The sequence below is a fragment of the Xiphias gladius genome, chromosome 2 (genome assembly GCF_016859285.1).
Source record: "Xiphias gladius isolate SHS-SW01 ecotype Sanya breed wild chromosome 2, ASM1685928v1, whole genome shotgun sequence".
In the NCBI taxonomy this organism is placed as follows: domain Eukaryota; kingdom Metazoa; phylum Chordata; class Actinopteri; order Istiophoriformes; family Xiphiidae; genus Xiphias; species Xiphias gladius.
In genome coordinates, this window is record NC_053401.1 from 5,436,610 (window position 1) to 5,451,284 (window position 14,675).

General features: G+C 42.0%; 1 protein-coding gene across 11 annotated transcripts in view; it reads right to left on the reverse strand.

Moving 5' to 3' along the window:
- ppp1r12a (protein phosphatase 1, regulatory subunit 12A) overlaps nt 1–14,675 on the reverse strand; it is a 51,089-nt gene that overhangs the window by 13,435 nt on the left and 22,979 nt on the right. For 8 of the 11 annotated variants that reach the window (XM_040148002.1, XM_040148048.1, XM_040148010.1 and 5 more), the window contains exons 3-15: nt 13,256–13,374; nt 9,019–9,178; nt 8,185–8,329; nt 8,016–8,090; nt 7,691–7,782; nt 7,310–7,467; nt 6,844–6,965; nt 4,366–4,590; nt 3,901–3,992; nt 3,465–3,578; nt 2,402–2,554; nt 1,326–1,490; nt 592–753 (exon numbers count right to left, since the gene is read on the reverse strand). In XM_040148002.1, the coding sequence (XP_040003936.1) occupies nt 592–753; nt 1,326–1,490; nt 2,402–2,554; nt 3,465–3,578; nt 3,901–3,992; nt 4,366–4,590; nt 6,844–6,965; nt 7,310–7,467; nt 7,691–7,782; nt 8,016–8,090; nt 8,185–8,329; nt 9,019–9,178; nt 13,256–13,374 (1,782 nt within the window). The remainder of the gene's footprint in view (nt 1–591; nt 754–1,325; nt 1,491–2,401; nt 2,555–3,464; nt 3,579–3,900; nt 3,993–4,365; nt 4,591–6,843; nt 6,966–7,309; nt 7,468–7,690; nt 7,783–8,015; nt 8,091–8,184; nt 8,330–9,018; nt 9,179–13,255; nt 13,375–14,675) is intronic. The other 3 variants (XM_040148084.1, XM_040148066.1, XM_040148076.1) reach the window with 2 other exon arrangements.

Genomic DNA, 14,675 nt, shown 5'->3' on the forward strand with positions numbered 1-14,675 from the left:
GGGTTTTTAGGTCAATGCCAATATTTCTTGAAACTGCCTACAATAAATGTTTTGTACCAATATCCAAGCTATCTGAACTCGAAAATTTCACAAATATATATAAACAAACAGAGTAAATGAATAATGTAAGTAAAGAATATTTCAAGATGAAAGAAATGTCATGGGACACGGAAAGTCTCCACTAAACCCAAAATAACAACGGCAATAAACACAATGAAGTTAACAACATCTGAACTACAAATTCTATCAAACAAAATACTTCAAATCCATCATATCTAAGGCTAATAACAATAAGCTAACAATTTCACATATACAATAACAGGGCAGCATCAGAAAACAAAAGCATAAATTTAATGCTGATCCAGATGAGATTAATTCTTTGTCCCATCTTAATGCAACAGTGTGAATTCATTATCACATCATTTGAATTCTTGAGAGAGAAATTACTCTATCCTGTTTCAGCAAAAGCAAAAAAAAAAAAAAAAAGCAAAACTAAGTAAAAAGGTGAGGGAAAAAATAGCAAATGGGCATATTTATTCAAATACAAGGATATCAATGTATGAGTTAGGTGGCTGTAAATGTGTGTGTTACCTGCGTCTTTCAGAGCCAGTGACAGTGCCAGTGGTAGTGGTAGATACGGCGGTGGTGGTAGTGGTAGATGTGGTGGTCGTAGTAGAGCCAGTGTTTATAGTGGGAATGACCGCAGCAGACTCTTTCTCCTTCTCCCTCTCTGCACTCTCCTCTGACCAGTACCTGTTTGCACACCGGCATTTTATACAGAAACTTGCTCGGCCCGACAGATTCCATTTCAACTGCTTTTAAAAAACCTGGACTTTGCGGTTGTAGAGCGCTTTCAAAGTGAAGCCACGTGTCTGCTTGTAGCAATTTAAGAGGTCATACATATACTGTAGCATTCCTACACTGATACATAATATAGCCTTCTGTACTTACTACTTCTCAAAAATGTGATTTGACAATTACTTTGTTAACATGCAAATGAAATCATTTCACACGAGTATTATTTGTTGGCATTGCTATCAAAGGAAGCTTTGTTAAGATGACAAGTTGCTAAACTTGTACTATCCAGTACAGCATTTACCTTTTTTTTTTTTTTTTTTTTTTAAGCTCAGAATAAGGATAAAATAGATCAGGAACATTTTTCAACTTTTAAGAAAAAGCGAAATAATACTATGAGATAAGCAACTGAGTTACCATGTCTACAAGTATATATGGAATGTCTACAAGATATGAATTACAACTGTATCTAATTTTATGGACTGGTCGATGGTACCAGTTGCAAAGTCCTTATAGTACTGTTCATATACCTGCTGGTGAGACTGGTGGAGCCAGTGCGCGTGGAAGTGGAGCCCAGGCTGGAGAGCAAGCCACGGTGGCCTGTGGGCGAGGTAACAGATGAGGAGGTGGTGGTGGTCGTGGAGGAGGATGTGGTCGAGGAGCTCAAGTCCTCATGTCTTCTGCCAAAAGAACCGCTGTAGGACAAAAAGAGTCACCAGTGAGAGACAGTGGGATACAAGCGGGGCTGTGTGAACGGCTACAACGTTGATCACAATCATTTCGTTAGATGCTGTGATTATTAACTGAGATAATTTACAGTCTTCTGGTATGCTATATCATTTTTTGTTTAATAAAATTCATTATCTTTCTACGAAGCCTAATTGTACAATAATTAATTGTGCACACACCAAGATAGAAACTTCACTTCCCCTGATGCGTTCTCAATGAGAAGGGTGCCGTTTGCTCTGACGCTTTTAAACACTGAACACTGGGCAGAAGACAGCTATCGCCACCTCAGTCACCCTAAATGCTGCATTTTGGGTTTCGCCTGCTGCTAGCAGTAGTGGTGGCTCTGCATGTATCATTAACAAAAGGGTCCTGTGCCACCTAGGTGAAATACATCATTAAAAACTGTCTGACAAAGCCTTAGGTTATTCCAGGAAGAGTTAGAGGGTATGTTAACAGCAGTCCCTTTAACAACAACTGACTAAAGAGGGAAATTAGATTGCTGAGTCTGTGGAAATTATACTGAACATACTGTCATTGATAGTGCAGCAGTGACATTGTGTTATGGGGACGTCGGTTTTAAGGCTTTGCAGACCAGTTAATCAGAAAATCTGAACTGCACAAAGAATTAACTGGGAGGGTTTGCTAAGTATTCAAATTCTATTTTCCCTAAAAGATTTCGGACGAATTGATAACCTTGATCTGAGCCAGACTTCATCCAGAGGCTAGTTCTGAATGCGTATTACAACAAGCATCTCTTCCGTTGTTCATTTGATCATTAAATGAAAACAAAAACAAATGGTGGACACTTCAGCTCAGCAGAAGGACACGGAGGAAAGATGGGTGTAGAGACGGTGGCGTCCCGGTGAGGCTGGTGTACCTGCGGTAAATGCTGTAAGACTGGTAGTGGGAGGCGGGTGGCTGCCAGGGTTTAGTATTACAGGTGTTAGGGTCCAAGCTGGAGGTGGACGAAGACTTGGCTGGCACGTCCCGCGTGCTGCCGCTCCGCCCTAGCGCTAGCGTATGGGACGTGCTGGCGTGTTGGCAGGTGGGTGGGCGAGAGAGGCATGTTAGCGGTGAAGGCGCACACACGCACACACAGATACAGTATAAGAAACATACATATTTAAGACTAGCTTTGACGCCCTATTGGTGCATTCATGTCATATGGGACTAGCTGCTGAAATGACTGGACAGTTGAAAGCAGCAACAGAGAAGTTCTGATGAGTTGAATAGTGTTTGAAGTTGTTGTTTGTTTTTTTTGTAGATTGTTTTTAGTGCCATCAACTTGTTCAGTCGGCAAACATATAATTTTTGCAAATTTTTAAAGTTTTGTTTCTTTGTTTCAAAATTTCTACACTTTATTCAAGGATGACTACAGAATTCAGGAACTTGGAGAAAACCAAGAAACAACAATTTTCCAAGCGGCTTTTAAAACCTGAAAAGCAGGGTCATTTAATTCTGTGGATTTTTTCCCATTTGACATGAATGCAGCACACGTCCATGTCTAGGTTTTGTGCCATAACCAACCCTGGGAATTTTGATTAATTGGGAGTCAGCTGGATATGCAGGCTTGTTGAAATGCCTGAGTAATGCATTTAAGCTCAGTGGCACAGCAACCTGACATGACAGGTACAGTCATGCAACAGACTCTGTGGCAGTGGTAGAAAAAGGCATTGGGCTGATTTGCATGGCTTTCTCAGTAGCTGCTGCTGTGCATGGAAGCATGTACGTACATATCTCTCACATCAGAGTCCAAGCCAAATGTACTGTAGAGGATTGATAAACAGCTATCATTGTTGTCTACACAGCGGTTTCAGCTCCAAAGCTATGCAAGTCAACCTCATTGATGGATCAACACATCAGATCAGATGGAGCAGAGATCTGATGATGAGATATGGGATGGAAGTTGGGCAGAGATTTACACCACAGCGGAGGCTAACCTGCGCTGGTAGCTGGGGGTTCGGTTGGTAGAGGCGCTTCCTTCGCTGTTCTTCATGTCGTCATCCCAGCGTCGCCGGGTGTAGGAGCCACTACGTATCAGAGCAGTAGAGTCCCTGGGGAACCACAAGCTACAATAGTACCCCAGGCTTCCACAAACAGATACTGAAATATATACTGGATATGTGCTTAGAACTATTCTAGTCTTCCTCCATTAAATGTAGTTCTACCATTTATGAAATCCACCCTTTCTAATGAATTATTCAATTGTTACAAATCCATTGCCGTACAACATAACATAACCAAAAGCAGCTGCTTAGGGCCACACAAACCATGCAGAGCATTGAGGCCTTTTTCCTGCAACACAAAGCAGTGGGCAGCAGATGCTGCTTCTGCCAATGCATGTGAGCGCAGAGCCACTTGGCTCCAGGGCTTCACCTGTTTTCCTTCTCGTCAATATCTGAAGTACTGGCCAGTCTCCTGGGGATGGTGGGGGCCACATAGGCGAGCCGGGTTCCTTTGTCCTTTTCCTGTAGGCACAAGAATTTCCAACTTTATATAATATTGAAAACTATCTGAAGTGGCAGCTCAATCTTATATGAGCTCAGCATTTTATGGTAGCATCAAGCGATCACAATGGTATAAAGTATAAATGATTTCATAACCACCTAGTAGCACGAGCACCCCATAAAAGGAGCTTACTGTTTGGCTAAAAGGGACAGACAGTGACTGACCCATCGTACAATGTATTTGTGTATTAATTACACTGTGTTCCCCAGACCCCCTGATGTGTGTCTGTGTGGGTATGCTTCTGAGCATCCTGGTGACCCAATGATCCAACACATATTCCACTACGAGAAAGAGAGGAAAAAAAAAAAAAAAAAACAGTACGTGACTGCCGACCTTCTCTTTGTCTTTGTTGTCCAGGGAAGAGGAGAGGCGAGGGCTTGAGGCTGAGCGCATCACCCCGGTCGTGTCCTTCTCCCTCTGAGCCTCCTTGGTGGCCGTGATCTCTGCTAGTGCCCCGTAGCTGCCCGTCTTCCTCAAACCCAGACGCCACGATGCTGGAGACTCGTCCTTCCTCTCCTCCTCCACTTTAGTTGAGACCTTTCCAGCAGGCTGAGTGACCTGAAACCAACGACGGGGCAGCGGTTTAGTACGCTGACATAACCCTTATGAAGATGTTAAAATGGGATTTTTAGTCATCTTTGTGAGTAACACAAAAGTCGATCAGGTCAAGACAGTAGTAAAAAATGGTTTGGATTAATCTCTATGGGGCTGCAATTTTAAGGTTTTAATGACGAGACCAGGAAGAGACATTTTTAAAAGGAAGGACATGCCAGTTAAGAGGTACATTCACATCCAGATTCAGGGTAAAAATGTACACACCCGTACCTGAATGAACCCACTGCCGGACTATAAAAAAATATTCCTGAGTACATGCTATCCTCAAAAGGTGATAACTGTAAGGATCTTAAACAATGGGCGGAGATGGCTCTTTCAACCTGTTGGGATTTTAGGGTACAATTTATAGTTTTCACACAAGGTCTGACCACAAATAGATTTTAAATAACTACCAGGCAATAACAAGCAACTGAACAAAACACAGAAGCCACACAGACATGAGGTGAAAGCACGATTAGGACGATGCATTTGTTGACTACAAGTGAAAACAACACCATGTAGGGTTGATGAGTGAGAGTCAGCGATAGGGAGGTTCGATCAGCATAACCTGGGACAGGCCAGGGTGGTTAGGGAGGTGTTAAGTACTTTGTCAGTGCGCAGGTGCATGTAGGATGAGAGAACAACTCTGGTGCACACCAATGCCTCACCATAGGTTTTTTGGGCACTAGAGAAATGCCAGTTTTGCGCAAGCCTTGACGCCACAATGCAGGACAGCCTGGCTCCGCCACAGGCATGAGGGGAGTAATATATTCAAACTAAAGCCAACCAAGACAAGAGCCCAGAATGAGAAAGACGCAGAGAGAGGGAGGGAGGGTATGGAGGAGGGCAGAGAGGTTGAGACAGAAAAAAGCCAGAATAAGACAGAAGCAGCAGCAAAAGAATCACACTTTATGGCAAGGACAGGTTTTTTTAATGCCTAGTCACACCACACAATGCTTACTGCCAAACCAAGGGGGGGCCACCACTGTTGTTCTGAATTGTAACAAGTGTCAGATTCAACAAACATCTGGTAGTGTCAAAACTGGGCATGGTTAATGTTGTGCTCACTCTTGTTAGACAGAAGACATTGTGATGTGTGAGCGCTAGGCTTCAAAGAAGGACTGGAACAAGAAGATCATCGCAAGAAAAGAGGCAGGAAAAAAAAGAAACTACATTCAGAAAGTCTTGGATAGGTGGCAACTGATTGCAGGACACTGACTAAAGGGTCCAGAATTCAGAAAAAGATAGAACACTGTAAAATGTACCCTCCTATTTAAGCTGCATTCAGGAGTATGAAATGATAATGCAGTCTGTAGGTGGTGTCTGACTTATATTGACCCTCAGGGATTTTATATTAGGCTTTAATTTTCAGCTCTAAATGTGTCCTATTTCAACTGTGGCCACACAAAACACCTGAAAATACCTTTTTTAACAGCTAAACATGAGGTCACAAGTGTTTGTTTCAGCCCATGAATGAAGGAAGTAGCCTTGCAGAAATTTACAAGGGTGACTTTGGTCTGACTTTGCCAGCAGAGGGCAGCAGACTCAAAAGGGGGAAAACATTACCAGCCCTTGTCTTCTTCTTAACAACCAGCCCAATCTACTACTCTATACACTCTACCATACTGGTTTCATATCGGTCTTATGGTAAACTGTTCAGCATCATCCAGAACTGACCACTTGTGATCCCACCTGAGCAGCTTGTTGCCATGTCTGTTAAAACGCCAGTGACAGCTGGTCGTAACCCTCTTTCTCGGGGCTTCTGTGACATTTGTTTGCTTTCTGTGCTCACTGATCTGCAACATGAAGAACCACAACCACAAACAACTACTCGTTTAATGGCCTTGGGTATGAACTGCTAACTAACTTATGTAAACCCCCAGTATCTTCAGCAGGCTGTGAAATTAGGTTTGTGTTCAAAGAGGAGAAAAAATAAATAGATGGTGGATTCTTTGCTGATGTATGTACATAATGAAGCACCAACATGTCTCGGTGCCGGTGCAGGTGCAGACGCAGCTACTGCTTAGAGCAGTTTGAGGGAAGAGTAGCGACATGATCACGTCATGGCTGTGCAGCATTATATGTCCTCTGAGGCCTTTTAAAATCTACCTACTGTTTCACTAATTTGAGTGAAATCTGATTTGATTTCTTTTGGTGATGCCAGTACTGTGGCAGCTGTCAGCACAAGGTAGGGTGACAAATACCACCAGATCATACCTTCTTTACTGGTGAGGTGGGGGTTGTCACCTGGTTGGCTGGGCTAGTTGGAGATGACACGGTGATATTGGTTGGGGTGGGCGTTGTGCTGTTGCTCACCGATGCCGAAGGCTTGCTCTTGTCTGGAGGAGTCAAAAAAGGAAAAAGCGTGAGTTGTTTGAGTCGACAAACAAGAACCGATGAAAAACAAATGTGGAACATGTTTTGAAAAAGGTAGAAGAAGAATATACACGCAGCTTAGAAAATAAAGACTTTATGTGGTGACTGTGGGTCACTGTGACCACTGAGAAAGTAGACAGATTGCCTCAAATTTTTCCTCTTTCTGAACATGTTGTGGTAAAAAGGCAGAGAGCTGACTAAAGTAGATTCTATGAGAGTAATTTAATTGATAACCAGTAAAAGCTTTGGCTTCGGAAATGATTTAGTGACACCACACAGCAAGTCGAAAATAAGACACACGCAGTACCCGCTTCAGTCTCTGACTCTGAATCTTCCTCCTCCTCTTCCTCACTGGAGCAGCTCGATTCGTCCTTCTTCCCCTCCTCTTCTTCATCCACCTTCTCCGGTTCTAGGGTCTCAATGCGTGGGGCGCTCTTTTCTGGCTCCAGGAGCAGTGTTTCTTTGCTTCAAGACACAAATTTAACACCAATCAATAGAGAACAACAGCAACGGTATAGTATTTTGAACGGCAAGAGAGAATACAAGTCTAGTCAAAAATACGAAGGAGATTATTCAAATCAAAAAAGAATTTTAATTAGTTATGTCTGTGCAGTATGTGGCTTCATAATCCTAAAAGTAGTTTAGAAGAGAGCTTCCACTGATTATTTTTCAAAATCGAGCTATTTACCTCTTGAGTGGTTTCAGTGATTGGTTGTTATCCCCAGTGGTCGTCGTTTCAATCAAAGGAGATTTCTTAACATCTTTCTTCTCACTCATCAACTGGAATAAAAGAAAACAACAACAAAAAAAAAGCAATTCTAATTGGGAAAAACACAGAAGGCACACAATTTTGGACACGTAATGAATCTTGCTCATTCATGCAATTTCCCTCAATCAAAAGGTTTACACAATATTTATACAGAGGTCATTCATTTATCCACCGTGGAAACTGGTGATGAAATTGTTTGGGGCAGATAGGAATCCTTATAAACTTAACAGCCACACTGACTCACCAGATTTTGTTTCTTTTGTAGTTCTTCTAAATATCCCAGAACATCTTCGTCTGCTACATCAAAAGCTGTCTGGCCCTGAGGGAAAAAAAATAAAATAAAATAAAAGTTATCTAAAATATGCATTGCACAGCAATTAATGACAGGACTCATGACAATTCAAGTTACTCACCATTTTATTAATGAGGTCCATGTCGCATAGATTCTCCACCAGTATCCTACATGCCTCCTCTTTGCCCCAGTGTGCTGCTGCATGTAGCGGAGTCCAGCCATCATAGTCCTTAATATTTACATCATACCCTGCTTGGATTAAAAGCCTGCACAATGAAGGAGGAAGGAGTGTGAGAGGGAGGGGAAACAAAAGTAGTTTTTGTTAGAATTAGCAAACCTTGTTGTCTCGGGTTTTAATCTCTAAACTTATCTTTCAAGGTGCTGCCAGGGGCCAGGCTTTTTAGGAGTGCGTCAGCATTGTAACCTCAGGTCAGATTTATAAAATAGAGTCTACTCCCCGAAAACACAGAGACATAATCTGAAAATCTTAGCGCAGCTGGATGAGTTTGGCAATTTAAACCCTTAATATTTCAGCCAACAAATGTGCCATGTCGGGGAAAACATTTAGATCCCTGTCTTGGATATGGTAGTCACTAAACATTTGAGATATCTTAGAGCTATCTATGGCAGTAGCGTATGCTGGCTGGCTTCCCAGACCAGATGGACAGGCGGCTGCAGTTCCTATCCTCAAGCAGTGTAGCTGTATTAACAGCCCACAGAGACAATGTCGGAACAACGCATTGACGAGATGCAGAGACCAAGATATGTTTGACATTAGCAAAGAAAATCCTGATGTTAGGCCTCACCACTGTCTTGATTATAAACAGTATTTCTTTAATGTAAATTACAGGCCAGGCTTTACGTAACAACAAGCTATAAACATGTGGTCATTGCATTTTTACCACAACAGGGGAACGGGTGAGAAAGAGGTTTAATGCTTAAGAACACTGCTTACTTTAAAACCTCAACGTATCCCTTCGCAGCAGCTACATGGAGTGCTGTTCCTCCAGACTTGGCATGCCGGACGTCTTGAATCTGGCCACTGTTGAGCCACTGCCGAGCGTCCCTCAGCATGACCCGCTCCTCTTCTTTCCGGGCTGCCTCGATATCCACCCCTGATGACAAAGAGGAGACTGTTCAGGTGGCATCCAAGGATTACCTGCTACTTCGGAACAAGGTGCCAGCTGCAACACTGAACCCAGAGAGCGCAGGAAGAACAACGAGGCGCAATTATATCAATATATTTATTATGAGTTCTTGTCTTACGTCTACAGTAAAGTATGCAAATGTTTGGAATACATTACATTAGTCCTTGACTATGGATTACAGTTGAGAGAAGAGAAAATATTTCAACACATAGCCATGAGATAAATCTTTCCATATTTAAACACTGCTATGATAATGCAGCCATAATGACAGCTATGACAAGTCTCTGTTACGCCAGATGCAACCCATTCACCCCTGTACTTTTATTTAGGCAGGCCTTGATGCTCTGTATTGTACAGAGGATAAATAGATGTAGCATTATTCTGGTAACCTCTCTAAACACTAGAGGGTGTTGTAAAGCTCTTGTTCTGCTTTGGCAAACAGTTTTGAGCCAATATTCTCTCAATTTGACAATGAAATAGTGGCTGCAAACATACAGGCCCCAGCTGGTTAATTTGGTCAGTACGTCTAAGCTATACGCTGCACGCAGGTCAGCAGGGAAAACAGCCCTGTATTGTCTTGTTGACACCTGGTTGGAACAAAAGACAGTCTGAAACGCACTGCTGCACGAGTCGTTGACTTGTCAGCTGAGCGTCAACTGTGTTGAACTACATAAACAGTGATCCAAGAAGTGCTCTGGGGTAAGAGCCAAAACCTCAGCTGATTTTATAGTTTTTTGTTCTACGCCCAAGGATACATCATCACTCATTTCCTGACACCTTAGAAAGTTTTGAGAATGCCTTGAGCTTTTAAACCCACGAGGACATCTGTGTCTGCAAGTTCGGCTTGAGAGAAGGGCAGGCAGAGGAAAAGTCTAACTTTAGCGATAGGTTAAGCAAAAGGAGATCTGTTAATCAAGGGGAGCACACGCACAATTCCTGAGACAGTTACTGAGACACCTGCTTATTTGCTTTCTGCTCCTTCAAATTTCTGAAAGTTGGTCTTGGAGCCCAGAATTTCATAGTGAGAATCCATCTTCTTTCCAACATATGCAACACAGGCTTCAAATTGAGCAAGACAACAGTAATATTCTGGCTCGTTTAAGACTGGACATGTTGCTGATTAAGAGGACAAGTCAGCTCAAATCTAAGAAAGCGAAACCAAATGGAAAGAAGATGACTGAGTGTCTGGGTTTATGTTTGACGGGATTTCAAGTTTCATTTCAAACTGACTGAGTTCGGGACAGGAACTGGAACTATGTACTGTTATGGCTGGCTGGTCAATGGAGCATTAACTAAGCATTAACTAATGCCTACAAAAATGCTGCCACATTTTTTTAAGGTTACAAAATTCAGACACAATTTAAGTTAAATAGCGACATACTCTAAGCTATTAGACTCAGATTACAAGTGAGAAGAAATGTGAAGAAATGTTGGCCGACCTTGTTTGGTGTCACACGGTGCAGTGGCGTATTCTATCAATACCTACATGTGTTAAACTGATTTTTTGTAACATGCTTGATTTTTAAGACATTAAAAGAACATACAGTGCCAGGTATGTATAGTGTAAATCTATCTAATCAAGTTAAGGCACGCACGAAAATGCCATAATTCATGTCATTAAATCAACCCTAAATATAAGTAAGTAAGAGTTAAGTGCAGTACACACATAATATGGTAGACAACACACCTAACCCTCAGTAGGGCAGTTCAGTTAACGTAGGCGATGGGAGGTGGCCAGGTAGGGTAATGTCCCGTGATCTCTTGGGAAGTAGCCTAAACTGTGTCTATAAAAAGCAGGGAGCCTAATGGCCTTTAAGTAGGACTACAGAACAAGAGCCCGGTGGAAGAGTTGGCAGCAGTTCAAAGTTGAGTTTTTACAAGAGAACAGCACATCTTCTACCTAAGCATTAAGATAAAGAGAAAATCCAATAAACCAAAAAAGGACTTGCCTTCTGCTTCAGCTAACTGATAATATACCTACTGTTTGTCTGGCAAAGGCAAAATTAAATATCTACAGAAATCTACCCTGAAGCATGCACCAGGAACCCTCAGCAGTAAATACAGGTCCTGGCTTTTTAGGAAAGTCAAAAGAGAGGGGACTACAGAATTTCTGTACTGAAGATAAAACTGCTGTCAGTCTAATCCAAATGACCCCTGCCCCTTGCCCCCTCAGCAGCACCCAAGCTAACAGGGACAGTGTGTGAGATAGAAACATTTGTGAGGTTGTCCACCTTCAGTCCATTACAAGGACAGAGAGCAGCTTTCATGCAGCAGCTGATGGAGAAGAGAAGGAGGGTGGCAGGGCTGTGCAGTCACTTGACTCAATCGGGGTCAAGGAGAGGATCTAGAGGTGGTCCCTGGCAAGGGGAAACCATGGCCACTCGGTAACAGGTTTAACCCCATGACTAGTATCTCTCTGAGAGGAGAAAATCACATTACAAACATACAGAAGCATTACACAACAGCAAGTTGCATAATGCTGCCTGCTACCTCTAGCATAGAGAACTGAGCAGTGGATTGTCTGCAGCTGCCCTCAGGCCAGGATCATTGCAAATTCACTCTTCAGTGGAGTTTTATCTCAAAAGCAGTTTTCTGCCAGACTGCATTAATGAATAAATAAATAAGTATCAAACTTGAATACATAATGTCCCAAAAAAAAACAACTATTCAGTAGTCTGGCTCTGTGAAGTCTACGAGCACGTTAAATGAGGACTCATGTTTGGTTTTGCATCCCTTAGTGATGGACCTTAGCTGAGGAAGCAGTCGGATGCTCTGGACCAGGCAGCTTATCTATCAGGAACTGGCAAATCAAAGCTGACAGGTGCCGCTGGCAGAGATGCTTGAGGTTCGGGTGTGTGCTAGTCTCTCCACAGTTACATAATACATCCAGGGAGCGTAACATGTAAACAGCGCAGGGTGTAATCATAACTGAATGCCATGTGCTTTCAAACACTTGGACCTTGAGTTAACTGGGCCTGTCAAGACACTGACAGCTTACTGACGGCCTTTTCTCTCAAGGTTGCTCAGAACATTAGACAGTTTTCAGCACTGCAAAATAGTCAGTGCTTTAAGAAAAATCAGTGTAAGCCAATACAGTTGAATACATTACATATAACAGAGACTCTGGATCTTCTGACCCCATGGACAAGATCAACATACACATTTCTAATGAGGCTGCTGTTAGATGTACAGCGAGGGCTTACATGATTGGCTACGTGTGAAAGACTTGCATTTCGTACCTTACTGTAAACTACCAATGAGGAAAGCATTTAAATGTAGCATTTCTCACTGATTGCAAAGAAAATGAATGTGCGAATGTTAGGCTTTCTTAAGGAATGGCAAAATGTGCCACGAAGACGGGCAAGCCAGCCAACCTTTAGCAGTGAATATGAGCTGAGGAGCACCCCTCTGGCCCGGGGCCAGTAAACACGTCTGTGCATGACCTCTCACCGTAGGGGAGGGCTTTTCATCATCTAAAGAATGCCCTGACCAAAAATAGAAAAACCCGACTTTTCAGTTTTGAATCATCACATGAGAGCTCAAAACACAGCTGGATCCCTTTTCTATATTATGTAAGTTTTCTTCAAGCAAGCAGGTGAGAAACAGCAGGTGAGTGACACTGAATGAGAATTCAGATCCTATTTGACAACATACTCACACATGCATAAAAATACCCATAGAGCCCCTAGCAGCTACGCTGCCTTCAACATGCGTATGACATCAGGACTGTTTCTAGATATGCGATGATTAAAATGGATTACATGATAACACTTAACCTTGAAAACTCTTCACAGTGCACATATATTCAGTTGGAGCTCTTCCAGATATTGGTATCAACCAAAAACGCAGCATCTGCCTGTCTCCCTTTCTTTCACATTACATAATCTGCTCGACCTGACTGGATTTGCTGTATTATCAATTGCTACATTCACTCGAGAGACGATTTGCACTCCAGTATTTTTTTAAGTGGAGGGAAGGGTGATAAGGACCTTGTAGTCCAGTGTGACCCGGAAGGTAGAGTTCAAGATGTCTGTAATACTGTACCTTGTCGGTTGATCTCATTCTGCAGGAGCTCCTCCATTGCCTCCTCTTCAGCAATGTCCAGGGGTGTCTCACCCTCACTATTCACAACTCCTACATTGGCACCCTGGCTAATGAGATACCTGCAACAAAAAACGTGTAAGAAAATTCAGACTAATGGCAGTGGGATGTTTTTGAAAACAATCTTCAAAAAGCTTCAAGAGTAAATATTATTCTCAGAGAAACAATCCAGTTGATTGTTGCACTTTAAAGTTTTAGGCCGAATGCTGGCCTTTGACAGGGTGAAAAGGAAAGGATGTAAAGGCAAGTGTCACTTCCTTTAACTGATGAGGAAACAGTTGAAGGACAGGAGGTCTGTAATGTTGCTTTTGGTTCAATGCCAACATTTGCTGACACTATATGCATCCTCTGCTTTTCCAGTCACATTTTAGCAAAGGCCAAATCACATATATTCACCACATATATTGATTACATTAATTACAATGACGAAAGTGCATAACTGTTCTGTCTTAAAATTTCTGACATCTTAATAGGCTGTTGCTAAAAAGGCCACAATAAAACATGTTAATAACAATGTTGTTCCATACGACAAGTACACAGATGAGAGAAAGGGACTTTCAATAGAGAAAAAGGCTGCTCATATGCTCATATTGTATGAAAGGCTTGTCCTTAAGTTTCCCCACACACTTTATGACAAAGGTAAATAAAAATGGCATGTGTTCAAATGTATTCAGTAAGGTGCTAATGTCATGTGAGCTGAAAACTCGAGGCACATAATTCGTGCAATGTGTTTAAACTGTAGAGGGTCTTCCTCAGGAATCCAGGCAAGTGTGTGCCACTGATCTGTACTCCTCTCCAAGATTTTCGAAGTCCCACCCCCGCAGCTCACCCCTTAATTTTGGTCATTAATGAATTGTGAGCAAGATATGCATTCAGCTGACATTTTACAGTCTAAACATAAACTTGTCAGTACAACTGTTTCCGAACTACGTCATTTCTTGTTACTTACTGACCAACCCGTGCCCATACCAATATATCTGTAATAGGCGAATATCGGCCTCTATATATATATATATATATATATATATATATATATATATATATATATGTGCCCAGCCGATTTATTTGTAGTCAGCATTTTTACACTGATTAAAACTTGACAGAAATCTTCACCTAATGGCTAAGCCTAGAGTACAAAAAAATTTAATTGGGAGGTCACCTGATAAAACCCTGACAGTTGTGGGTATTCTGTAAATAAAACAATAAGGCTACTGGGGGTATTTGTGGTGACTTTCATGATAATGAAGATATTTTTGAGGGTGGAATTTCTTGGAATATTCAAGATTAAGGAATTCAAAGGAATCAAAAACACTGTTCAGTGAAGAACTTTTTTATTCATAGATGATTCAGTAAAAAACAGGCA